Source organism: Tribolium castaneum, chromosome 2 (genome assembly GCF_031307605.1).
Source record: "Tribolium castaneum strain GA2 chromosome 2, icTriCast1.1, whole genome shotgun sequence".
NCBI lineage: Eukaryota > Metazoa > Arthropoda > Insecta > Coleoptera > Tenebrionidae > Tribolium > Tribolium castaneum.
This window is the reverse complement of record NC_087395.1, coordinates 25,416,453-25,444,087: the sequence shown is the minus strand read 5'-3', so window position 1 is coordinate 25,444,087 and position 27,635 is coordinate 25,416,453. Positions and strand designations below refer to the sequence as shown.

The 27,635-nt window shown below is 35.2% G+C and overlaps 2 protein-coding genes across 2 annotated transcripts; one reads left to right on the top strand and one right to left on the bottom strand.

Annotated features, from left to right (window-relative positions):
* Positions 1–524: 524 nt before the first annotated feature.
* Positions 525–19,234, top strand: LOC658378 (uncharacterized protein). The gene is made up of 9 exons (XM_064354792.1): positions 525–6,398; positions 7,033–7,096; positions 9,711–9,838; positions 9,890–10,065; positions 12,444–12,521; positions 14,418–14,515; positions 16,939–17,085; positions 17,510–17,606; positions 18,890–19,234. The coding sequence occupies exons 1-9, from the start codon at positions 614–616 to the stop codon at positions 19,121–19,123; spliced, it is 6,807 nt and encodes a 2,268-aa protein (XP_064210862.1). The 5' UTR covers positions 525–613; the 3' UTR covers positions 19,124–19,234.
* LOC100142572 (uronyl 2-sulfotransferase) lies at positions 19,124–22,823 on the bottom strand. Its single transcript, XM_001809796.4, has 4 exons — positions 22,456–22,823; positions 19,959–20,116; positions 19,596–19,897; positions 19,124–19,549 (listed from the first exon to the last, which is right to left on the bottom strand). The coding sequence occupies exons 1-4, from the start codon at positions 22,771–22,773 to the stop codon at positions 19,413–19,415; spliced, it is 915 nt and encodes a 304-aa protein (XP_001809848.1). The 5' UTR covers positions 22,774–22,823; the 3' UTR covers positions 19,124–19,412.
* Between the last annotated feature and the right edge of the window lie 4,812 nt (positions 22,824–27,635).

Here is a 27,635-nt window from a genome sequence, read left to right as displayed (position 1 = left end):
ATCTTATAGATTTTGATGTGCTCTTTTCGATCTAAAAAAGCGTTTTCTCCTAGCTCTTTTAGTTTGGCTGTAATCGGCGTTTGAAAATTGAAAATTTTTTTGCGAGTCCTATGCCATTTTGTAGAGTTTTTTATTCCGGTTATCCTCCATTTTTCCGTTTCTCGATATCTTTAATAGTTTCGCCGTAATTGGCGATTGAAAATTGAAAAAAAGTGAAAATGGAAACCTTTTTTTGCGTTTTTCTCGGAAACTGTAAGACTTAGAGCAACGAACAAAAAACCATCTGATAGCGCTTAATTTTCTCTATTTTTTCGATTAAACCCGGAGCCGCTCCGGGCAACGGTTCCGGCTACAGAGGCGATCAAAGTTTTTCACTAAAAAAATTCATAAAAAAAAACTAAAAGTCGTAGAGCAATGCGGTTTGTTCTATTGAATTCTGCGGCTCATTTTACATATTATATCAGTTTTTTTACTTCGAAAAATCAAAAATTAATTTATTAAAATAACTTGGGTTAACTATTTATACCCGTCACTGCCAAAGTGACAAAGTGACAATATTTTGCTTGACATTTTTAAACATTTTGGGTGTTTGCGCTTTTAAACTAAACTAAAAATGTCGCACGATTCCGATTACGTGCACAAACGCAACCACCTCACCAACATCACACCTGACCAAACAGTAGTCATCAAAAAAAGTCTTTTTCGCTTCCTTCCTGGCGTCAAATACGAAGAAGACCAAAAAATTTCTCCCCCACCAGCTGGGGAATGGTACCCTTACGTCAATTCTTACTACCCTTTCACCGAAGATGTGGATGCTTACGCTCGTGTAAGTCATTTACTCGAGTCCAAACGTTCGATGGACTCTCTCGATAAAGAACTAACTTATCGAGAAATGAACGAGTACTCGGACCGCAAAATCTACCGACAATTTTTGCGCAAAAAACCCGTTTCGTTCCTGGTTTTGGGCAAGCCTGGCATGGGCGAGGAGGAAATCGGGCGGCGTTTGGCCGAGTATTGGAAATGCGTTTACATCGACCCTTTGACCCTCCTTGAGGAGGAGATCGCGCTTGAGACACGCGCCGGACAATGCATCGAGTTTAACTTGCGATGTGGGCGAGCTGTCGGTATTGATATTTTGTTGCGACTTTTGACTAAAAAAGTCCAAACTGCGGCGGTTTTGCATCGAGGGTTTGTCTGCTGTGGCTTTCCTCTAGTCCCGAATGACTTGTACGAAGAAGACCCGATTTCCTCCGAATCTGCCATTTTCAACGTTCGAGAAATTTTCGAAGAACTGATCGACCAAACAATCCGTTTTACCGATTTCTCGAACAAAGTTGAAGTTTCAATGATCGCCTCGTCCAAGGAAAGCTCGCAACAAACCGAGAAGGAATCAGTCGAAGGCCCACAATCGATGGACGAGAGCGGCCTTAAAATGTCTCTAGAGTGGAGCATTGAAAACCAGATTTGTGGCCCAACTGACATTTCCACCGACTTGGAAAAACAACTAAACTGTCTTTTCGGCGTTTTCCACGAACCGTACTTGCTCATTTACATTTACGGGAAAAACTCCGACGTTATTACGAAACGGGACAATTATTTTTACGACGTTTATTCCAAAAATACGCTCGATATGCAAAAAATTAACTTGTTTTACGAGATTGGAGCCTCGAATGAGTTTCTGACTGAGGATTTGTTCGACGGTGGTCGAAACCCCTTTGCGGAAAATCCCGATTTGAAACACTTGGTTAAAGTACCGGAAAATATGCCGGCTAATGTGAGTACCCAACTGGATCAGTACCACACCATAGCCAACCAAATCGATGGGCGAGTGCTAGTCCACGACATCCAGTATTATCTAAAATTGGACGGCCGTTCCTTCATTTCCCAAATGATGAATTCTATTAAATTACGTCTGGAGGTCTTGCCTTTACAGAAAGCTATAATTCCGGAACGCTTTGTTAGTACTTTTCAACTGGTGGGTGAAGGGGTCGAAATTGAGGAAACCCTGACGCTAGAAGAGGCTTTTTTGAAATTCTCTAAACAAAACACAATTGCGCCCATTTTTAAATGGTCTTGGTCCGACTGGGGCACTTTGTGCCCCGTCTCCATGTTCCAAGGGATTTACCAAAATGGGTCCCCGAAGTACGCTGTTCATTTCCTCAACAAACTTTACTTTCTCAACAATGAGGATGCGTTGGTTAAGTTTGAGGAAAACCCACGTCCTTATCTCCTTCCGCCGTTCCCCAAACCTGGCTCAAGAGTCCTAGTTTTCGGACCGCCAGTTTCGGGAAAATCGGCCGTTTCCAAATGTTTGGGCTATTTATTAAATTCGCGTGTTCTGACGGCCAGTAGCTTGCACAAGGAATTTTTCGACCAAATGGTCAATGAACAAAAAGAAAGGGTAAAACAGATGGCGATTGGCGAAGCTATGGAGCTTCTAAGAGCGCAGAAAAGCGATGAACGGGAGAAGAGACTGGAGGAAAGGAAGGAGAAGATTCAGAAATGGGAGGAGCAAGTGGTTGAGTTGTTATCGACTTTGGTCCAGCTTTGGCAGAAGGGAGGCGAGGAAAGTGTTGAGATTTCGTCGTTTCCGCTTCCGATGTCTCAAGCGTTGATGCACAGACGTAGCATGGACGAGGATAAGATGATCCGTGAAAGTCTAATCAGTTTGAATCTGCCGTATATTCAGGATTTGGATCATTGTAGCAAGTTTTTGAAAAATCGTTCCGTACTTTTTGAACATTTACCGAAGAGTCTTAAGGCGGAGGTTGCCGAAGAGATACCGTCGATTTTCGATTCGTTTGTGCTCGATTACGTGCAAAGCAAGGTTCAGACGCTGGATCTTGACGAGATCAAGCAGAAGGTTCATGATAATGTGTTCGAGATGTACGCTCGCGGAATCAAGGCGAGTGAAGAGCAACCAGACCATGATGGGTGGATCGTTGATGGGATGACCACCGATTTGAGTTTATTGAAGCAAGTGCTTGAGGAGTTTTCCGTGGATGATATAATCGTACTCGACTGTTCTGACTACGATTATTTGTTACAACGGTTCAAGCAGTTTAAGAAGAACCAAATGCATTTTCGCAACTTTAGGGAGTTTTTCCTAAAAATTGGGGAAAAGGACGCAGCTTGGCGTACTCCTTCGGTGGTATCGACCCTTTCGTATAAAAAGGAAATTGTTGAGGAGGTCCTCAGCGATATTATACGATCAGGCTTCGATGAGGAAGTTGTCGAAAGTGAAAGAGAAGTCTTAACCGAAGACTATAAGCATGATTTAGAACTATACCAGAAGGAAATTGCAGATGTTAAAGCATTTTTTGACGAAACCCAAGTACATGCTAATTACATCGATGTGAAAGACTTGCCCATTGAAGATTTGCTCAGAGAAGCAATTGATGCGGTTCAAGGACGATACAGAAGAAAGGCAACTGAATTCACCGATGAAGATCGAGCCGAAGAAATTCAACAAATGCTAGCAAACCTGGTTCAAGGTAATGAGGGTGAAGGCGGAGCAAGTCAAGTTGATGATTTCTTGGCCAGAAATAGACGTTATGGAGACACTTACTACTACTGTCCTGTCACATTCACCGAGAAGTTTGTACTTTGGCGTGGCAAAGAACAATTTGCTGCCAAATTCAAGGATACGATTTATCTCATGGCTAATGAAACGAACTTGAAGAAATTTATTAAATACCCGAGGAGGTACTTGATCCAGAATGGTCCATCTCCGAGGTTTCCACCTCCGAGAATCTGCATTGTTGGTTGTGCAGCAAAAGACAGGACTTTGGTTTCCAAAAAACTGGCAAAGAATTTAGGTGTGCAGTATCTCAGTTTTAAAACCATCAAAAAATCGGCACTTGATGCCTTAAGTTCGATCAGCCTTTTGATCAATGCGGAGGACCGCGAAGTGCCCGATGCTCTCACTTTGGAATTTTTTGACTCAATTTTCCAACTTGCGTTTTTCGGAAATGGCTTGAAATATATTGGTTTTGTGTTTGATGGTTTTCCACAAAGTGCCAATAACCTCAACTATATGGTTTTCCGAGGTGCTATACCCGACGCTATCATTTGTCTAACCCCGAATTTTGAGAGTTACTCTAAACAGGAATTGGAATCGAGTCTTGAAGAATGGAGGGCCAGGCAGGAGAAACAAAGAAAGGAGGAGGAGATTATCAACTCGATTATACTTCAAGACTGGGAAGAGAAGCGTAAAGTGCGCTACAACGAACTAATGGACGCGAAACGACAAAGTCGCTACTCAAAAAAACTACAAGACGAAGTTTTACCGAGAGTTGACGAGGAACCTGAGGTTGGTTTCACGTCTGATACTCAAGTGAGCTTTGATTCGGTCACTGAGCAACAAGAACATGACGAAACTATGAAAATTCTCGATGAGGAGTTTCCTGAGCCGCTCTTGGAGCAGTCCCAAGAGACTGAAGAGGAATTTATCGAAAACACCACCAGACATATTGAGGAAAAGTACGACAATTACTTGAAATTTATTGAAGAAGTTAAGTCGATTTGTAACGCTGAACTTATCCCGTACCACGAAATCAACACCAGTCAGGACCAAGGCATGGATAAAGTCCTAAGACAGGCTTATATCATCGGGAATGAATTGAAATTTCGCGGTCCTTCTTTTTTCGAACGTTGCTACGACGTGTCTCTAGACCAGGCCAATAAACTCCTAAATTGTGGTTACTACGTTTTGAGCACTTATGGCCGCCTGTGTCCTGTGGAGAGTTACAAGGGAGAAAATCCTCTCCATTGCTACATCGCAAGTCAACAAAAAAACGAGCTGTATCCTGTGATCCACCGCCAGTACATTTATTTCGTGTCTGGTGAAAAAAACCGCGACAAGTTTTTCAAAAACCCTCTCAAATACACAACTAGGAAAAAAAACACCGAGTTTGCTCTAATCCCAGCTCGTGTCTCAATAATCGGGCCTCCAAAATCTGGCAAGACTAGTCTATCGTATCGCTTCCAACGCGATCTAGGTTTCCGTGTTGTAACACTTGGCGAATCAGTTCGTTACGTTTTGTCGCATCCTTTATTCACGAATTTGCGCCACGATTTGGAGAAGGTTTTGCGCAAAGGCCACGCGTTACCGTACGACCTTTTGGCCGAATGTGTGAACGCGGCGAGTTTTTGCGGCGAGTGTGTCACTCAAGGCCTGGTTTTTGACGGTTTTCCAAATTCCATCACTGGAATGACTCTTCTCACGCGCTTTGGTTTGGTACCACACCTGATTTTCGACCTCCAAATTAACAAGGAACGGGTGCTTGAGCTGGCGTCAAATCCCTGTGGGAAGTACCCACAGTACAGCCAACGTTTCGTGCGACATTTGTACAACGAGTGGGAAAAATCGCAAGAGTTGTTTCGCATTTGGTGCGATCGGGAGTACCAGAATATTTACAAAGTTGCAGTTGATCGGAGCATTTGGGGGGTTTGGGAGCAGGCGAAAATCGTGACTTTGTCGGTGATGTTTGAGCGGAAGCACTACTACCAACACATCAAAGCCGATTGGCCTCTAAGACTTGCGAATATGTTGGTGACACCGTTTGAGTTTTTGGAACGGAGGAGTGGGTACAAAACGTTTTGTCCCGGTTGTTTGTTTTATTTCCGTAAATTGACAAATGGGGGTGATCCCCCTGATCGTACCGGACTTGTCCAGTACTTGTCCCATTTCTATTGGTTGTGCCAGGAGCATATTGAGGATTTTTTGAAAAATCCCGACGTGTTCCTACCACCAAGCAACGTGTGTTTGCCGCAAGAGTTACCAACAGTTGTCCAATTGTCAGGGCCTGTGAAGGCCGTCGAGGACGGTTATTGTGTCGTTTGTTACCAGAGGAACTTCCCCAAGAAAGTACTAACTAGGGGTTCGCTTGATTTAGCTGTGCAATACCGGGATAAGATTTTTCTTTTCGATGAAAAACCGTGTCTTCAGGAGTTTATGGCCACGCCTGAGGCTCTTTGTTGCATGACGATTAATTTCAAGGAGGATATTAAAGTTTCGTTGGATTATAAGGATTTGCCAGTTTTGGGAATGTTGGAGCAGTTTGTGGCTAGAACAGTAGTTAGGGCTTGTAACCATGCTAATTTTCATAGACCGGTCATTCCGGGTTTGAGTATTTCTCAAGCTGCGCTCATTTGTATTGGTTTGAATATGAAAATTCATAATTTGGCGACTAAACATAAGGAGAAGTATGTCAAAGCGCTTGAGGTTTTTCACGAGAGGAGGACGAATCTGATCAAGTTTTTGGATTTGATGAAAAAGTATAGAAATCCGGCTGTTTTTTACACGGAACCGGATACTCCCTCGTCGACTGATGCCGATAGTGATGAAGTTGTGGACGAAATCCAACCTTTGACGAAGGTTTACTCCTCGGGTGTATGAGCGTTTTTCGAAATAAAGTTAGTTTGAGTGTTGGCGTTTTTCTCAATTTTTTCGTTGATTTTTCTTAATTCAATTTTACTTTTTATTCTTTCGTTGACATTTTTTCACTGTTACTTTTCTGCGCTTTTTTTATTTTTTTGAAATAGAATGTTTTTTCCAAGTTACGCTAAGGTGGTCCAAAAAATAACTACCTTATGAAAAAATCATATTTTTACTTTTTGCGATCATATTAGTGGGTATCATAGTGTGGATCAGTTTTCCACAAAAATTAAATTAGAGTAGGTTAACAAATCATATCCAAAATTGTACTGTTTTTAAACTAAAAATTTAAATTTTTTATATTTTCAATATGCTAAAAGGCGTCAGGTTGTTAGCTAAAGCACGACATTGCGATTTTTTTCTTGAGTTTTAAATAGAAATAACATTTTTTTCATTATTTTTCATTTAACTTAGGGTCGGTTTAAAGAAGCGTCATTAATTTAACCCGCAATTAAAAGCGTGGTTAACTGATCACGTGACCAGATTGAATTAACTTGATTGGTTCGTTCGCGTTGTTAACTTTGAGCTTTTTTATTTGTTATTTTGCTGTGTAATTTTTGTGATTTGGGTGTTGTTTATGTGTGTTCTTCCAGCACGTCGGGTGCCAGTGCCTGACGACCGTTTCGATTACCTCTGCGACTACTTCAAGCCTGCGAGGTGAGCTAATTCGCCAATAAAATATCCCTAACGGTGTTTTAAAAATGTTTGAAATATTTTTCGTTGTGTCGTAATGTGTTCCCACCGTCGTTTCGGCGCCGCTAAATTGGCGGCACCCTTATTAGAGGCGACTACCGCAATTACCTGGACAATACGTCGACGACCATTTGAATATCTCGTCGAATTAGAATAACTCACGGTCCCATTAGCCATTTCGTCGAATTGATTCGGGTGTGAAAGCATTCGTGTTGCGATTTAATCGCGTGTCAAAGGCCATATTTGAGACACACGAGATGGATAAATACGTTTTGACTCGCCTCCTCGTTTCCATTATTTGCTAAAACGACTGTTTGTCTAAATTACCACTCGGGGTACTTTGGTTTTTCACCTGGAAATGTATTCAATCGCCGCTTGATTATAGGTTGGAAGAGACATTCCTGATTCCGACAATGGTCGACAGTCTAGACTGGTAAATTTCGGTTTTTGTGTGAATTAAAATCGAATTTACCGGATTTTTCGAATTTTTGAATAGAACGACTAAGCGGATTTTAATTGAATTAGGCCTAATTGTGGATTAATATGCGGGCGGGACAAGCTAAATAAATAAAACTGAGGTAATGACCACGGAATATTGCGCTCTGAATGAACTCATTCCACGACAAGTCTTCATTACGATGTAATGACATTTCCACCGTTTTTTATGCTAAAAATTACAAAATTTGCGGCAAAATCGGATCCAAGCTTTTGCTAGTTTCGCCGCTTTTTAATTTTTTCACTGTTTTCGAAAGTGTTACTTTTTTGAGTATTTTAGCCACCGAATTATTCCACATTTCGTTTGTAAACTAGAGACTCTACTCACTTGATTTAGCGTTGATTTTTTTAAATTTAATATCAAAGTGTTGTTTCGTTTTCGTTGTTTGTTTTCCTTGATTTTCGTTGGAAATTTCTTTACCATTTTAGTAAATCTTAATTGAAACATAATTCTTGGAGTTATTATTTTTGAAGTTGGATCGAAGTTGATTTAATTTTTGCATTTTTCAGCGTTTTAATATAAAATTACGCCTAAAATGTTTATATTTTTTTGACTTGTTTCTAAATTGCGCGCAAAAATAATTTTGCGTTACTTTTTTTCGATCATTTTAGTACGTTTTTCGCACAGGAACGCAATTATTTAAGGAATTTTACGAAGAATAGCTTGAAAAATTAGCACATGAAATAAACAATTTGGCCATATTTTCGTTGTTTTTGAACTAAAAATTTAGTTTTTTCGTGAAATTTTCTAAACCTGATCCAAAAAGCTCTAATAAACAAAATCGTTCCACAATAGTTATTCATTACGCTGTAAAAATGACTAAATTTGTAGCGAAATCGAGAGAAATTTTGATTAGTTTCTGTTCAAAATTTAAAATAGATTGCATCTTTTTTTTTTTTTTTTTGAGTAATTTATGGTTGTTTTCTGAGTCGTTTTAAACGAAATCAGATTTTTTCTGTTATTATATTTCTCGAAGAAAATTCCGTGCCGTGACCAATATGCATTTTTGATGTTTTTTTTAAATCGCTTTAAACTGTTCCAAAAAGTCACTAACATAGGCAAAAATGTAGTATTATTTTTACTTTTTTCGGTCATTTTAGTAGGTTTTTTATACGGAAATCCAGTTATTTAAAGGATTTTCCAAAGGGCAACCTGAAAAATGAGCAAATCGGATGCTAGTTTTTACAAAAATGTAATTTTTTCGTCAGACTGAAAAAGCACGAAATAAATGAAATTATTTCCCGACTAGTTTTATTCTGTAATGATATTTCCACATTTTTTTTTAATAATTACTCTGTTCAAAATTTCTGTAAATAGAAATGCATTGCATTTTTTTGAGTAATTTGTGGTTGTTTTTTGAGTAGTTTTGTTTGAAATCGGATTTATTTGTGTTATTATTTTTCTCGAAGAAACTGCCGTGCCGTGACAAATGTGCGTTATTAGAGGCGATATTTCCCTTAAAACTGTACCAGTTTTATGTAATAATCACGTAAATGAAATGCGGTTTTAAAGGCGGAGCGTCGTCGGGGTTACAATGATGGCGCCGTCGACGTCGCCGTCGCATGCCTCTAAATAATGCGATAAATACGGCAAAACCCCCGGTTTCAATTAAGTCCCGATTAAAATTTTTTGTCCCCCACAATAATCACAACTCGGCCTCGGGCTCTCCGGCCCATTTGTCCCAAATCGCGACAAATTATAGGCTCCACGTCGCCAAATCGTCCCGATTTCTATCATTAGAGATCGTTTTCATTTGAGCATCACAGTCGAAATTGATCTTTTTTTTTTTCTCTTTCCCAACATCGGATTGCCATTAGACGAAACATGGAAGCCAATAATCGTTATTTATCCTTCGAGAGAGCGCAATAAAATTATTGTGATTCGCTCGATTTGAATATCTGGCGTCTTTTTACGGCAGATTGCGTCCATAAAATAAAATTGGGGAGAGAAATGTCGTGTAGAAAAGCGACGCTTTCCGATCTGCAAGTTTGATGAGGTCAGCACAGCACAAAGGATCTTCATTAGCTTCAGATCAAAGGGTGCTGATGTAGACCCAGATAAACATAAAGTGCTTTTTTATAGTAAAGTGCCAGCGTTTTTGAACATTGTGGATATCGCCGGATTGGTCAAAGGGGCCTCCGAAGGACAGGGATTGGGCAATGCGTTCTTGAGTCACATCAGTGCGTGCGATGCCATTTTTCACTTGTGTCGTAAGATTATCACCGAAAAAAAATATTTGGAAGAGTGAAAGGGGATTTTAGGGGCGTTTGAGGATGACGATGTCACTCATGTCGAAGGTGAGGTTAATCCCGTCAGGGATTTGGATATTATAGCCGAAGAGTTGAGACTGAAGGACGAGGACACGCTTTTGAAGAATATGGAAAAGTTGGAAAGGACCGTTCTGAGAGGCGGGGACAAGAAATTGAAGCCGGAATATGTAAGTTTTTTGCATTTTTAAATACTCCCACTTTAACTTTTGCCATGGAAAACACCTAAATTAATCCTTTTTCAAATATAAAACCCGCATTTTTTGTATTTCTACAAGCCGCTAATTGGTAATTTCTAATACAAAAAATACACTGTTGGCGTTAAGGCATAATAAATGTATAAAAAATGAAGACAAATTTGAAATATTCAGGCCATTCTACGTCTTATGGGCATATTTCTGGTATAAATTTTCGGTTATTGTATTTTTAATAATTTTTTATTGATAGGTAGATAAATAAAAATTTTGAAAACGGTGTTTTATTCGGATTATTTGAACAATTTTGACTTGATTGTAACAAAATTTTGCTCAGAAATAGATATAATTGAATAGTAAAAAGAGCTACAGTTTGTTTTATATCAATTTCTATTTTTTTTATTTTTTCTTTGGAATTGGAATATTTAAAAACTACACGTTAAACAAAAATGAAGACAGATTTGAAATCTTTAGACATTTTTATGTTAAAGAGACATACTTTTGACATATCTTTTTTGGTTATTGTTATCTTGACGATTTATTTATTGCTAGCTAAGTAAGGAAAACTTTTGTTATTTTTTTCGGATTATTTGCGCAAGTTTAACTCAATTTTAACAAAACTTTGCTCAAGAATAAATAATCAAGTTCTATAAACGGCTACATGTTATTTTTGGTCAATTTCTATTTTTTATTTAATTTTGGCAAATTGGAAAAATTCGTTCAATATCTTTCAAACTACGAGTTCTTTAACCAAAATGAAGACAGATTTGGAATTCTCAGACAATTTTAAGTCAAATAGACATACTTTTGGCATACCTTTTTGGTTATTTTTATCTTGATGATTTTTTTATTGGTTAGGTAAATCAAAAATTTTACCATGTTTTTTTATTCAGATTATTTGCGCAATTTTAACTCGATTTCGACCAAACTTCGCTCAGGAATAGATAATGAAGTTCTCTAAACGGCTACATGTCGTTTGTGGTCAATTTCTGTTTTTTTATTTTTTTTATTTTTGGTGAATTGGAAAAATTAAAATTGACCATATTTCGTGCAATATCTTCTAAACCACCAATCCTTCAACAAAAGTGAAGACAGATTTGGAATCCTCAGACAATTTTAGGTCAAATAGACATACTTTAGACATACCTTTTTGGTTATTGTTATCCTGATGATTTTTTTATTACTAGGTGGGTAAATAAAAAAATTACAAAGTTTTTTTATTCAGATTATTCGCGCAATTTTAACTTGATTGCGACAAATCTTCGCTCAGGAATTGATAATCAAGTTCTATAAACGGCTACATGTCGTTTTTGGTCCATTTATAATTTTTTTTATTTATTTTTGATAAATTTGAAAAATTAAAATTGGCCATATTTCGTTCAATTTCTTCCAAACTACGAATCTTTCAATAAAAATGGAGACAGATTTGGAATCCCAACACAATTTTACGTCAAATAGGCATACCTATGTTCTAAATTTTTGGTTATTGTATTTTTGATGATTTGTTTTATTGATATGTAGATAAATAAATAAAAATTTTGACCAAGTTGTTTTATTCGGATTATTTGCACAATATTGACTTTATTGCTACACAATTTTGCTCAGAAATAGATAATTAAATTGTGAAAAGCACTACAAGTCGTTTCAGATCAATTTGTATTTTTACTATTTTTTATTTTTGGTAGATAAGAAAAATGAAAAACTACTCTATTTTGTCTAATATCTTCAAAATTATAGATGATACAACAAAAATGAAGATAGATTTAGAATCTTTAAGTAATTTTACGTCAAGTTGACTGGTATAAATTTTCAGTACTTAAATAAAAATTTTGATGTGTTTTAGTTGGATTATTTGCACAATTTTGACCCGATTGCCATAAACTTTACGGAAATCCGTATAAATCCCGTTCCTTAAAATCTATCATGAGCGGTTTACTCTTCGCTTTTTTGTTTGTTCGTGTGGCATCAAAGAATGTCAGCGCCGCCAACACCTCTTATCCGATTACAATACAATGTCAAATCGGGGATAACATCAGCGCTTTTGCCCCGCTGCGCAATCATAATGAAATCTTCGAGACCACACAAGTCCTTGCCATTCATTTCCATACAACACATCGTATCCGTTTCCATTAATAATGTAAAGTCATCGCATCCACCTTCCACTTTCCTTCGAAAAAATCGCGCCGATTCATCCTCAAATCGTGCACTTAATTCGATTACGACAACTCGAGGGCGTCTCATGCTGGGCGAAGAACAACGGGCGGTCGCCACCCCACAGGTGTTGCCTTATTAGTTTCATCGCGGGTCACAGTTCACGAACTAATGTGACTTTTATATGTGTGCTTTCGTTACAGGATACTCTAGTTAAGATACAAGGGGTGCTCTGTGGAGAGAAGAAACATATACGGTTCGGCGATTGGGATGCTAAAGATGTAAGTGTGGCGTGTTTTTTTAACAAGGGTGGAAAAGTTTGATTATTAGTGTCGAGGTTTGATAAATCGATCGCGAGAGAATGTGCACGTCATGGTTGGCCTGTTCCATGTCTTGCCAACACCGTAAGTGATTCCTGCTGCGCTCGAAACTTCAAGCGACAATAGGGAATCACCAGGTGGTGATAATATTATGCCCGATTAGCATTGCACTACGTCATTCCGACGCATAAAAAAGGGTTCATTCTAATTTTAATAATGCAGTAAACAAATCGTTTAATTGCTTCTTTAATAAAAAAATACATACTTTTATCAATTTCCCAAATTTTACAAGAACAAATGCATTATACAATTTTTAAAAAACTATGTGAAAGTTGTTGGAAAAGTTTCAAATTAAAAAATTCTAACTTAGACTTTAAACAATATTTTAACTTTAAAATTTTTGACGTCGTCTCATGAGCGTTTAAACTGTATTTCGTCTAATATTTCCAATCGTGGAACAAGAATAAAGACAGATTTGAAATCCTCAGATAAATTTAGGTCAAAAAGACATACTTTTTTGGTTATTCTTATCTTGATGTTTTTTTTATTGGCAGCTAGGTAATTAAAATTTTTTACCAATTTATTGTATTCGCGACAAAAGGTCGCTCAGGAATTAATAATCAAGTTTTCAAAAATGGCTACATGTCATTTTTGGCCAATTCCTATTTTTTGGTAAATTGAAAAAATTAAAATTGACCATATTTCGTGCAATATCTCCCAAACTACGAATCCGTCAATAAAAATGAAGACAGATTTCGAATCCTTAGACAATTTTACGTTAAACAGGCATTCTTCTGGTATAAATTTTGGGTAATTGTTCTCTTGATGATTTTTTATTAGTAACTAGGTAAGTAGAAATTTTGACCAAGTTATTTTATTCGCATTATTTGCACAATTTTAACTCGACTGCGACGAAACTTTGGTCAGGAATAGATAATCAAGTTTTAAAAACGGCTACATGTCGTTTTTGGTCAATTTGAATTTTTTTTTATTTTTATTTATTTTTGGAAAATTGGAAAAATAAAAACTTTACCATATTTCGTTCAATATCTTCCAAACTACGAATCCGTCAATAAAAATGAAGACAGATTTCGAATCCTTAGACAATTTGACGTCAAACAGGCAGTTTTCTGGTATAAATTTTAGGTTATTGTTATCTTGATGATTTTTTTATTGGTAGCCTAGGTAAGTAAAAATTTTGACCAAGTTATTTTATTCGGATTATTTGCACAATTTTAACTCGACTGCGACGAAACTTTGGTCAGGCATAGATTATCAAGATTTAAAAACGGCTACATGTCGTTTTCGGTCTACTTAAATTTTTTTATTTATTTTTGGAAAATTGAAAAAGTTAACAATTGACCATATTTCGTTCAATATCTTCCAAACTACGAATCCTTCAATAAAAATAAAAACAGATTTAGAATTCTTAGACAATTTTACGTCAAATAGGCACACACTTGTTATAAATTTTCAGTTATTGTATTTTTGAATGCATTATTTTTTTATTCGTATGTAGGTTCTAGGTAAATAAAAATTGTGACCAATTAGTTTTAATCCGATTATTTGAACAATTTTTATTCAAAGGCTACAAAATTTTGCCCAGAAATAGATAATTAAATAGTAAAAAGGGCTACAAGGGCTACTAGATCAATTTTAATTTATTTTTATTTTTGGATAGGAAAATTTAAAAACTACTTTATTTCGTCTAATGTTTGCAAAACCATGAATCCTACAACAAAAATAGAGACAGATTTGGAATCCTTAGATAGTTTTACGTCAAATAATATAAATTTTCGTTGTTGTGATGAAAAAAATGGACAGTGTGTTATTTTTTGTGTCGATTTTGCTTCGCAGATCGAGGTGTTGAACAAGTATTTGTTCCTGACTTCGAAGCCGACGATATACCTGGTGAACCTGTCCGAGAAGGACTACATCAAGAAAAAGAACAAATGGTGAGTGTTACTACACGAGTCCCGAAAGTGATTTTTTTGTATTGAATCGGTTTCCAATTGCCGTCATTCACGACCGACGTTTAGATCTCTTGTTGGTAAACGCCGCATCATCGATGGTAATGGCACCCAAAAAGTATCAGACAATAGTCTAGCAATGTTCAGCGGCAACATTGGCTTAATTACCAACAATACAGGAGTGCTGAGTATTCGTACTACTCTTGGTCCCTATAATGGCCGTTGATTGCTTTGATCTTCACCGCGAACACTATCAATCGCGCTTAATTCACTATTCAACACCGGTAACTCGTGTCACATACTAGGATGTGCAGCCAGAGTGCGAGGACTTAATTAACAAATTTACGCGTTTAACAACACATTTCTTCTCCTATCGCAATGTGGTTTTTGTTACGTTACGGACAAGTCTTGCATTATTAACTAGTTTGATTAATTTAGAAGCGTGAGAATACGACATTCGCGTTATTAATAATGCCTTGCATTATTGAAAAACACCAAGAAACCGCGGCTATATTTATATTTTCCTCGAAAGAGCACAAGGCGCTCCTCACAACAGGCGAATCGCAAAGTCTCAATTTCGGTTAGAAAATTGTTAAAAGCTGTTAAAAAGAGACTTCAAGTTACACCGTAAATAATATTGTTTTACTTTTTTGCCGTTTTCATACAGAACTCATGTACAAATTAGCCGAAAAATAATTGGATCAGGTCCGATATAGTGTTAGTTGTGCTGTTTTCGATCTTTTAAACATGTATTTGAGCTAAAAATTTAATAAATGTCATTGAACCGTGCTAAAGAACACTGAAATTTTCTCAAATAATGCAGCTTTTTTGAATGCTTCAAAACATTCTTACAATTTCGTTAAAATCGCGGTTTTGGAGATGGTTTCAAAAAGTGTTTTAACAACTTTGTTAGCTAAACACTTGTTTTTTTTTCTTAATATAGCTCGAAAACCGAGCCACTATAAAACTCTAAATCAGGTTAAAAATTCTATTATTTTGAGCTTCTTAGGTTATTTTTTGCAAAAGACTAGGAATTTTTACAAGAACGTGTTATTTCTTGTTTTTTTTGTAACAAAATGTTGAAATGTTTCGAAAATTATCGCTAAAAGTTTTCCGTGAAATCGCCAAACTGAATTGTGTTATTTTTAATTTTCTAATTTCTGATTTTGTGTTTGAATTCTAGAACTTTTCAGCCAAAATCGCAATAATTTCCCTAAAAAATTACGACTGATCTCTAAAAGATAGATCAAAGTTGTTGTTGTTCTTGTTTTATTCCGGCATTTAAAAATCAATTTTTGTAAAATTGCGCCTAACCAAGTAAAAAACAATTAAATCAGTTAAAAGAATTACATTATTCTGGCTTTATTCTGGTGTTTTTAGCCAACATTTTGCCAAAAGTAAGCCGAAAAATCACATAATTTGGTCCAAATGGGTTTGGTTTTTGCTTTTTAGCTCGAAAATGACATTTTTGAGCATCTTGGGATGTTTTTCATTCGGAAACGATTAAAATTTTTTTTTTTAAATTGCGGATAATTGTTAAATTGGTTCGAAGGCCGAAGGGTTATTTTTGCTTTTTTTGACAATTGAGCTTTTAATTTTGAAGTAATAATTCTTTTTTGTCTCGAAATTGGGATAAAAATAATAAATGTTCAAAAAATCACTGACTGAGGCCAAAAATGATACATACATATTATTTTATTTATTTTAATTTTATTGGTACGTTTTTCAGAAAGGAAAATAACTATTTTGTTATATTGTGTTAGTTTGCTGTTTTGGTGATTAAAAATTAAGTTTTTCCGCGAGTTTTAGCCAAAATATAGCGAAAATGCACAAAAATATGGCACTTTTTTTTCTTTTTGTGTGTTTTAGCACGAAATTTTGTGAAGAACTTACTAAATAAACGTCAAGTTCTGTATTATTTTTGCTGTGTATAAGCATTTTTGTGAATGATGGGGCGAAATCATCTTTTTTTTATTTTTTTCGAGTGTTCAAGCGTGCTTTTGGCGAAAAACAGGGAAATTTGTTAAAAATGAGCACCAATATTTATAAACTATGTTGATAACAGTTTCAGCATGTTAGTTGTTGTTGCTTAACCGATTAGAAACATAACTAAATCTAGTAAAAAATGATCTTATTTGTGTATTTTTTTCAGCGTTTTAGCATGTTTTCATTGATTAAATACGCAATTATTTTGCGGAATTTAAAATTTCTTCGAAAAAACGTAAAGTTGGTTCGAAGTTATTGTTATTTTTGAACTAAATTTGAATTTTGAACTAAAGCGTGTCTAGAGTTTCAGCAGGTTTTTCAGCCAGGTGACTTTTATTAAGCTTCTGTTTTTTGTTTTTCTATCGATTTTTAATGGTATTTTCGTCCAAATAAATGGAAAACTGCTTTTCTCTCCATCGCAGGTTGATAAAGATCAAGGAATGGGTTGACAAAAACGATCCCGGCTCGCTAATTATCCCATTTTCTGGTGCTTTCGAGCACAAACTCGTCGAAGAATATCCCGAAGCTGCAGAGAGAAAGAAATACTTGGAGGAATTGAATACAACCAGGTGAGATATGAGCGATTAACGCCACGCGATCTATTCAAAAAATCATTTCAAATGTGTGGAGTTGATTGAAAGGTGACGCGAAAATTGAGTGTAATTTAATCGAAATTTTAATCGCCGTGAGGGAACGGTCCATCAAAATAGTTGAACACTCGAATGACATATTCATCCGAGGAGGTTTCGAGGTCGTAATGACAGGTTACGAGAGATATGTCTGGCTTATAAGAAGATCAGGGGCGGACTGGGGCCCAATTATCCTTGAAATAGAACAATATTTTTGGCCCAGAATTCTGAATGTTTTCATAGTTTTCGAGTTATGGGCCGTAAATACCCCCAGTCCGTCTCTGACCGCAATTACATCATTGGACTCGTCCCAACTTTCAACAATGAAATTGTCTCTCGATATTTGTTTTTCTTTTTTTCGCAGCGCTTTGGATAAAATCATCGTTCAAGGCTACAAAGCCCTCCAATTGGAGTACTTCTTCACGGCAGGTCCTGACGAAGTCAAAGCTTGGACGATTCAGGTTCGTTATTTTATTCTGAACAAAACTCCCTAAAACATCTATTGAAAAGTTCCTTCATCGCATAAACGACTGACAAAGCAAACTAAATAAATTACCCTCGCCCTAAAATCACGCAATTTGCATAAGAATGCACTAAAACGCAATTTTACAGCCATTTCACGTAGTCGTATGCAAATGGCGACGGAAATTTTACCGCTTATTTCTCGAGAAAATTTCTTTTAAAAAATGCAACACTGGGACGTGACGCGACATCTCGCTTCAGACAGCCGCACATACACACCGACAACGCAAAAAATTATTAAAAAATTTCGCCAAGAATCGTTTCAGGAATTTTAAAATGGTTTTTTTTCGAGCGTTTTGACTTTTTTGAGTTTAAATCTACAGTTTTTGCGAGATTTGGGCAAAAACCACGCTGAAAATTCACCAAATTGGTTTTTTCCTTCATATTTGTCTGTTTTTGAAGTGGAAAGTTTCGTCAAAAATCGTACAATTTGAGCGAAAATGCGGTTATTTTTTTGTTTTTCAAGAGTTAAAGTTTTTTTTGAACTAGTTTTAGTTTTAATTTGTTTAAAAAATGATAATTGTGTTAAGACTTATCAAATTCGGTCCAAAGTCATAGCATTTTTGTTCTTTTCGAGCATTTAGGCACTAAAATTTGAAATAAAATTTAATATTTCTTCGGAGATTTTGGCAAAATGGGGCTCAAAAATGACATAATTTTTTTTATGGGTTTTCGCTTGTTTTTCAACTCGAAACACAATTATTTTGAAAAATTTTGGCAAATTACGCCTAAAAATCTTTAAACTGTGTGGAAATTCCAGGTTATTTTAATTTTTTGCGTGCGTTTAAGCTTGTTTTTCAGTCATAGAGGTAATTATTTCAAGAGTTTTATTAAAATAATTGTGTGATTCTGTTATTCTTACTCATTTCGAGACTTTGCATTTTTTTTTTAGTAAAAATCTTATTAGATTTTTACGAGATTTAGCAACAACCAGTTTGAGAGATTACTAAAAATGAAAACAATTTTCTTTTTTTACGCGTTTTGTCACGTGTTCCGGCCAGAAACCAATTTACTTCGGAAAATTTTTTCCAAAAAAATTATTAAATGCCTAAATTTGTAGAAAATCGCGCAATTGGCTGAATATTTTTTTAAGCAGTTTTTGTGTTTTTCCGATCGTTTTGGCAAATGTTAGTTCGAAAGTGGTGTTTTTTTATCGAGTGTTAAAAATTCGTGAGAAAATTTACAAATCAAGACTGAAGCATGGCGCGACCTCTGGTTTCAGAAAGGTACAAAAGCGCCACAGGCTGCAGGTCGCATTCATACCGACTTTGAGAAAGGCTTCATCATGGCTGAAGTGATGAAATTCAGCGATTTCAAGGAAGAGGGCTCTGAAGCCGCCTGCAAAGCAGCAGGAAAGTACCGACAACAAGGACGGAATTATGTGGTAGAGGACGGAGACATAATCTTCTTTAAATTCAATGCCGGGGCTGGGCTCAAGGATGCGAAGAAAAAATGATTAACAATGACTGTGACCGTCTGTGTCATGGTTTATTTATATGTCAACATGATTTTTTTCTACTCCAGCTTGAATTGCTAACGTGAAAAAAATACAATAAAAATAAGAGTCTTTGGTTTTTTATTCAAACCTTAGTTACCCCTATCCTTCCTAAGGTATTTATAAAAAAGGTAAATTCAACCATTTACCATTTTTTAAATTTTTTCAAAACTATAAAAAATGATTTAGTTGATTCTAAATTTTCGCCAGATTTGGTCAAAAAATGAAATTAATCGAGTCTTTGGTTATTTTATTTAAACAATTGCCGCTGGTTGAACAACCGCCGTTTGACCCAATAGTAGAAGTCATACTCCGTGGCTAAAATCCGGTGGAGTTGTTTCCGGGTTTTGGTGACCGGTTGGCTGGTTTTCCTCCGGTTGAACCGACCTAAAACCCCCACTAGTCCAACAAAATTGGCAAAGTTGGTACTCACTGATCATTTTCTTCCTATAAACCCCTTGCACCCCTTTAAAGAAATAGGGAATTTCATTCTCTAGCACCTCCAGAGTTGCGTTCAACTCCTCCAAAACGCCCACGACAGGGTAGTATTTCTCGACGTTGTTTTTGGCAGTTTGAAGGGCCCACTGGTTGTCCAGCATGCACTTCGGGTCGTGGCCGCAGAAGTAGGGAATGGTCAATTGGTACGGGTTTACTTTGCGCCCTTCGCAGTTGCCTTTACCCTTCGCAAGACAGGCGATAAGATCGCTATCTGTGTTTTTATTGTTGTAAAATGACCTGGAACGACACCAAACACGTGTTGTTATTTATAAATACTACACAAAGACATAATAATAACCTCGATATTGCCTTATCGGCCGGCTCTCGAACGATGTTGATGTAAGTGGGTGATTGTTTATCGTACGTTGTGAAATTGACGAAAAGTAATTGGCGATCGAAGCTCAAAGGGACGGCTTCTTCGCGCATCACCCTGTATAGTTTGTCCACGAATTCCTCCTAATAAAACAAACAAAAGGAGTTATTCGTGTCAAATTATATCAAAAAATTATAAAAGTTTTTTACTTCTATTTCCGAAAACGAAGCTCTGTAGGTTTAGTTTAGAAGCTTTTTTCTTTAGATAAAATTACAATTTATGCTTATTTCAGAAAATTATTTATTTCCTGACAGTGTTTTTACACTTGAAATCAATTTTCCGGAGTAAATCTCACTCTCGATAAATCATTTCCGGATTGTTTTTTTTACTCTGGTAAATGTGAAAACTGCTAGAAATTTTGTTTTTCGTATTTATTTTTTCAACCAACTGAAATGAACGAAAATTTCTGGAAAATTTAGAGTTTATTATTTGATAAAATGATCATTTCTTAAATTTTCTCGCTGGGTTTCTTCTTCCATGACGATTTTTTTATTTCTATGGCGGAAAATTCCGTTTCGTTAGAAATTTTCTTCCTAAAAGTTTGTTAAGTTCAAGTATTTTTTTTCTCACAAAATGATTGTTTTTGCATATTTTTCAAACTCATTCGGTTTTATCAGTTTTATTCTTTCACAACTGCTATTTAATGGTAATAAGAAATTCCAGTTCTTCGTTTATTAAAAAAATTTGCTCATTTTTTTTTACTATACTTTCTTTTACTAACAAAGACACATTTTTTCAGCTGTGACGATTATTTTCCAATTCGTTTTTTATAAGATTTTGAAAATATTGGAAGTGGAAATGATGTTTTCTACCTTTCTTTTTTTTGACGAATTAAATATTGTCGTAAAAACCTAAACATTCCGGGTGTATGGTTAGGAACTTTTACTTTTTTTTACCTAACTACGGAATTTATTCATTGACTAAGAGTTACATCGACAATATTTTAAGTTTTATTAGAAAAGAGTCAACCGATTTTTTTTTAATTTATGGTTGTGACTATTTTCTTCCAGAGTTATTTACGATAAACGATTTTGTGTGTTTCCGCATTTTTTAGTAGAAACTAATGCTTGAAAACGGCTCCAAATTGTACAAATAAATAATCACACACACTTCAGCGTTCACTGTTAAATACTTCACATTTTTCTTCGTGTATGAGATTTTTTATATTTGTTTTCACAAATTAATTAATTAATTAATTAATTAATTAATGTTAAATCTAGTGACACTAGAAACAAAAAAATCGATTAATTAACACTATTTGAGTATTTTGAATTAATTATTATTTATTATAAGAAGTTGAAAAATGTGAAAAAAAATCACATACATAGAGAAAACTATAAAGTATTTAAAAGCAAATTCTGGTTTTTATGCAACTATTATTTTTTGAGGTAGTATAGTAAAAATACTTTTAGTAGCTTCACCTTAAATTGTTTTTTTTTCATTGTAAAAACCTAAAAATCCTTGTTATAGTAAATGCAGTTTTCGGCAAATTTTTGCTTATTTCCTGAATTTATTCAGCGATCGAGTCAATAAAAAAATTTTAGTCTAGAGACCGGACTTTTCAGGAATTTTCATCTACAAAACAATTTCGGCTATCTCTCGCTATCAAACTAACGTGTCCTTGAAAAAATCGAAAATTCTTGTCTAGTTTAGAAGTTTTCGACACGTAAAATATTTATTTATTTTAAATGTAGATAAAAACAGACAGAAAAATTTGAAGGCTGTTTAATATTTTCGGAGTTTTTTGTTTTTTTAAGGAAAATTGTAGAAGTTCCAAGTCAGTTTTTAAAGTTCACACAGATTGAGAAAGAATATTTTGACATTTTCAAGGTCCACTCTTTGGGGAATTCCAAAAAAATTGGTCGATTTGTCCAAAATTATTTATTTCCACATTTTGTTTAAATGACATCACTTTCATTTATCAACGTAACCATCAGACTTGGTACTGAAGATTCCAAGCCTCGATAACATTGAATTGGAATTAGAAATGCGTATTAAAACACAAATGTCAGAGGTTAGTGTTTTAAAAACGTGATGATGATCTGCAAGTTCCAAAAGAAATAAATAAATGTTGTTAACATTTCTGGTTTATTTTATGTGATGATTAAATTGTAAAAAATCGTAACAGATTAATTCTGACACACTTAGAATTTATGGTACGTTTTTACCCATTCATTTGCATATTGACACAGAAATTGGTGAATACCTAATTCACTTAAAAACAAATTAAATGATGCAACTCGAGTGCACTCAAGTATAAAACACGGTTTCCACTGCACCTAAACCAAATTACATAATCCCTGCAATTTGAGGAAGAACCACCGAATTTCTAATTTTCAAATTCCAACACTCGTTGCTTAATCGACTTGTGATTATTGTAACGATTTGGGAATTCGGAGCACTTTCGCCCAAACTCACGCACCTGTTGCCTCCCGTTGAGCCTCCGGACACCGCCCCCTTTGAGCCTCACGTGCCTGTAATTGTTCAGCCCTTGCATCTTCTGCAAGAGAAACACCAAAATTTCGCCGCCACAGTTCGGCACTGGGTTCAGAAGGAGCACAAATTTGTTGATCTCGTCCATTCGGCCCAACTGGGCCATGGACTTGGTCACGTGTTTGGGTGTCTCTGTGCTCACGACCAGCACTCGCACGGGCTCGTCTCTCATGAGCAGGAGCGAACTGAACATAAAGGTGACCAAAATGGGGAGGCACAGCCACTGGCGGCGGACTTTGCGGAACATTGTGTACCGGTAATGTCAGTAGGTCGGTTTGCACTGCGGAGTATTTTTCAAAGAAGGTGAAAGGGAAATTTGATGAGTGCGATGAGCTGACTCCCGCCAAAACGTGAGCACGAGGAAAGTAGACCCAATTGACGAGTCATTTAATTTTGCAATTGATTACATTTTTTTGGATTTGGTGTGAATGTTGAATGCGGAGAAACCTAAACATCGACGGTAATAATGAACTTATTTTCGCAATTAATTTCTTCAGATCGTAAGAAACGTCGTAATGAGTAGAAAGTACGCTTTTTATCACAGTATTTTTGTCGTTTATAATTCATAAAATGACACTCTTGTGTTGTGATTGTGTTTTTAATTTTTTTTGTTTAAAATTTTAATGGTCAAGGCAAATACCGTCATAAAAATGAAAAAAAAAATTTAAACTCACTCTAGGAAAATTTCATGGGCTTTTATAAGTCTTAACAACCAACTAGAGTTGTTAAAAGTCCAAAAAAAGTCCATATATTCGATTTTTTGATGTTTGATTTTTTCAATTTTCGTCGCAATTTTTGTCGATTTTGGGTACCCGGAACATTTGTTGAGCAATAGCTCCGGAACTATCAGAGATAACCCCATGAAGTTTATTATCGTTGGAAAGCTCTTTGAATTATCTATTTTTTTCAAAAAAAAATATTGTTCTCCGACTAATAGTTTTTGAGCAAATTGCAGATAAATGCAAAAATTGGTAAAATTTTAAAAAATTCATAACTAAAAAACTATTGGGAATTTGGCAATTTTTTCGATGCCAATCGATTCCCCGGATCATTTTGTATAGGTAACAGTCAAAACAGTTTCACTTTTTCGAATAGTTTAGTCGTTATTGGGAAAATAAAAAAAATTAAAAAAAAGTTAACACCCCCCCCTTCAAAATGGTCAATTTTAAAAGTGTCTCAGAATCGAATAAAACTTATCCTATCTGATAGATTTTGATGTGCTCTTTACGATGGAAAAAAGAGTTTTCTCCTAGCTCTTTTAGTTTGGCCGTAATCGGCGTTTGAAAATTGAAAAATTTTTTGCGAGATATCGCCTTGAGTCCTATGCCATTTTGTAGAGTTTTTTATTCCGGTTGTCCTCGATTTTTCCGTTTCTCGATAACTCTAATAGTTTCGCCGTAATTGGCGGTTAAAAATTGAAAAAAAGTGAAAATGGAAACCTTTTTTGCGTTTTTCTCGGAAACTGTAAGACTTAGAGCAACGAACAAAAAACCATCTGATAGCGCTTAATTTTCTCTATTTTTTCGATTAAACCCGGAGCCGCTCCGGGCAACGGTTCCGGCTACAGAGGCGATCAAAGTTTTTCACTAAAAAAATTCATAAAAAAAAAACTAAAAGTCGTAGAGCATTGCGGTTTGTTCGATTGAATTCTACGGCTCATTTTACATATTATATCAATTTTTCACAAGAATTAAAAATTTAAAATTTTTTGCCTAAATTTAGGGTAGCCATTTGTCATAGTGGAAAATTTTATCCAACAAAAAAATTCATAACTCAAAAACTAAAAGTCGTAGAGCAATGCGGTTTGTTCCATTGAATTCAGCGGCTCATTTTCTGTATTATACGAACTTTTCATGAGATTTAAAATTTTGATTTTTTTTGCTAAAATTTTCTGAGTAATATAACACTTACCTCCAAGAAAGTGAAAAAAATATTTTTTTTTAAATTCGTTCTATCATTTTCGTATTTATATATGTCTTTACAACTCTCTAGAGTTGTTAAAAGTCCAAAAAAAGTCCATATATTCGATTTTTTGATGTTTGATTTTTTCAATTTTCGTCGCAATTTTTGTCGATTTTGGGTACCCGGAACATTTGTTGAGCAATAGCTCCGGAACTATCAGAGATAACCCCATGAAGTTTATTATCGTTGGAAAGCTCTTTGAATTATCTATTTTTTTCAAAAAAAATTATTGTTCTCCGACTAATAGTTTTTGAGCAAATTGCAGATAAATGCAAAAATTGGTAAAATTTTAAAAAATTCATAACTAAAAAACTATTGGGAATTTGGCAATTTTTTCGATGCCAATCGATTCCCCGGATCATTTTGCATAGGTAACAGTCAAAACAGTTTCACTTTTTCGAATAGTTTAGTCGTTATTGGGAAAGTAAAAAAAATTAAAAAAAAGTTAACACCCCCCCCTTCAAAATGGTCAATTTTAAAAGTGTCTCAGAATCGAATAAAACTTATCCTATCTTATAGATTTTGATGTGCTCTTTACGATGGAAAAAAGAGTTTTCTCCTAGCTCTTTTAGTTTGGCCGTAATCGGCGTTTGAAAATTGAAAAATTTTTTGCGAGATATCGCCTTGAGTCCTATGCCATTTTGTAGAGTTTTTTATTCCGGTTGTCCTCGATTTTTCCGTTTCTCGATAACTCTAATAGTTTCGCCGTAATTGGCGGTTAAAAATTGAAAAAAAGTGAAAATGGAAACCTTTTTTTGCGTTTTTCTCGGAAACTGTAAGACTTAGAGCAACGAACAAAAAACCATCTGATAGCGCTTAATTTTCTCTATTTTTTCGATTAAACCCGGAGCCGCTCCGGGCAACGGTTCCGGCTACAGAGGCGATCAAAGTTTTTCACTAAAAAAATTCATAAAAAAAAAACTAAAAGTCGTAGAGCATTGCGGTTTGTTCGATTGAATTCTACGGCTCATTTTACATATTATATCAATTTTTCACAAGAATTAAAAATTTAAAATTTTTTGCCTAAATTTAGGGTAGCCATTTGTCATAGTGGAAAATTTTATCCAACAAAAAAATTCATAACTCAAAAACTAAAAGTCGTAGAGCAATGCGGTTTGTTCCATTGAATTCAGCGGCTCATTTTCTGTATTATACGAACTTTTCATGAGATTTAAAATTTTGATTTTTTTTGCTAAAATTTTCTGAGTAATATAACACTTACCTCCAAGAAAATGAAAAAATTATTTTTTTTTAAATTCGTTCTATCATACTTTTTCGTATTTATATATGTCTTTACAACTCTCTAGAGTTGTTAAAAGTCCAAAAAAGTCCATATATTCGATTTTTTGATGTTTGATTTTTTCAATTTTCGTCGCAATTTTTGTCGATTTTGGGTACCCGGAACATTTGTTGAGCAATAGCTCCGGAACTATCAGAGATAACCCCATGAAGTTTATTATCGTTGGAAAGCTCTTTGAATTATCTATTTTTTTCAAAAAAAAATATTGTTCTCCGACTAATAGTTTTTGAGCAAATTGCAGATAAATGCAAAAATTGGTAAAATTTTAAAAAATTCATAACTAAAAAACTATTGGGAATTTGGCAATTTTTTCGATGCCAATCGATTCCCCGGATCATTTTGTATAGGTAACAGTCAAAACAGTTTCACTTTTTCGAATAGTTTAGTCGTTATTGGGAAAATAAAAAAAATTAAAAAAAAGTTAACACCCCCCCCTTCAAAATGGTCAATTTTAAAAGTGTCTCAGAATCGAATAAAACTTATCCTATCTTATAGATTTTGATGTGCTCTTTACGATGGAAAAAAGAGTTTTCTCCTAGCTCTTTTAGTTTGGCCGTAATCGGCGTTTGAAAATTGAAAAATTTTTTGCGAGATATCGCCTTGAGTCCTATGCCATTTTGTAGAGTTTTTTATTCCGGTTGTCCTCGATTTTTCCGTTTCTCGATAACTCTAATAGTTTCGCCGTAATTGGCGGTTAAAAATTGAAAAAAAGTGAAAATGGAAACCTTTTTTTGCGTTTTTCTCGGAAACTGTAAGACTTAGAGCAACGAACAAAAAACCATCTGATAGCGCTTAATTTTCTCTATTTTTTCGATTAAACCCGGAGCCGCTCCGGGCAACGGTTCCGGCTACAGAGGCGATCAAAGTTTTTCACTAAAAAAATTCATAAAAAAAAAACTAAAAGTCGTAGAGCATTGCGGTTTGTTCGATTGAATTCTACGGCTCATTTTACATATTATATCAATTTTTCACAAGAATTAAAAATTTAAAATTTTTTGCCTAAATTTAGGGTAGCCATTTGTCATAGTGGAAAATTTTATCCAACAAAAAAATTCATAACTCAAAAACTAAAAGTCGTAGAGCAATGCGGTTTGTTCCATTGAATTCAGCGGCTCATTTTCTGTATTATACGAACTTTTCATGAGATTTAAAATTTTGATCTTTTTTGCTAAAATTTTCTGAGTAATATAACACTTACCTCCAAGAAAATGAAAAAATTATTTTTTTTTAAATTCGTTCTATCATACTTTTTCGTATTTATATATGTCTTTACAACTCTCTAGAGTTGTTAAAAGTCCAAAAAAAGTCCATATATTCGATTTTTTGATGTTTGATTTTTTCAATTTTCGTCGCAATTTTTGTCGATTTTGGGTACCCGGAACATTTGTTGAGCAATAGCTCCGGAACTATCAGAGATAACCCCATGAAGTTTGTTATCGTTGGAAAGCTCTTTGAATTATCTATTTTTTTCAAAAAAAATTATTGTTCTCCGACTAATAGTTTTTGAGCAAATTGCAGATAAATGCAAAAATTGGTAAAATTTTAAAAAATTCATAACTAAAAAACTATTGGGAATTTGGCAATTTTTTCGATGCCAATCGATTCCCCGGATCATTTTGCATAGGTAACAGTCAAAACAGTTTCACTTTTTCGAATAGTATAGTCGTTATTGGGAAAATAAAAAAAATTAAAAAAAAGTTAACACCCCCCCCTTCAAAATGGTCAATTTTAAAAGTGTCTCAGAATCGAATAAAACTTATCCTATCTGATAGATTTTGATGTGCTCTTTACGATGGAAAAAAGAGTTTTCTCCTAGCTCTTTTAGTTTGGCCGTAATCGGCGTTTGA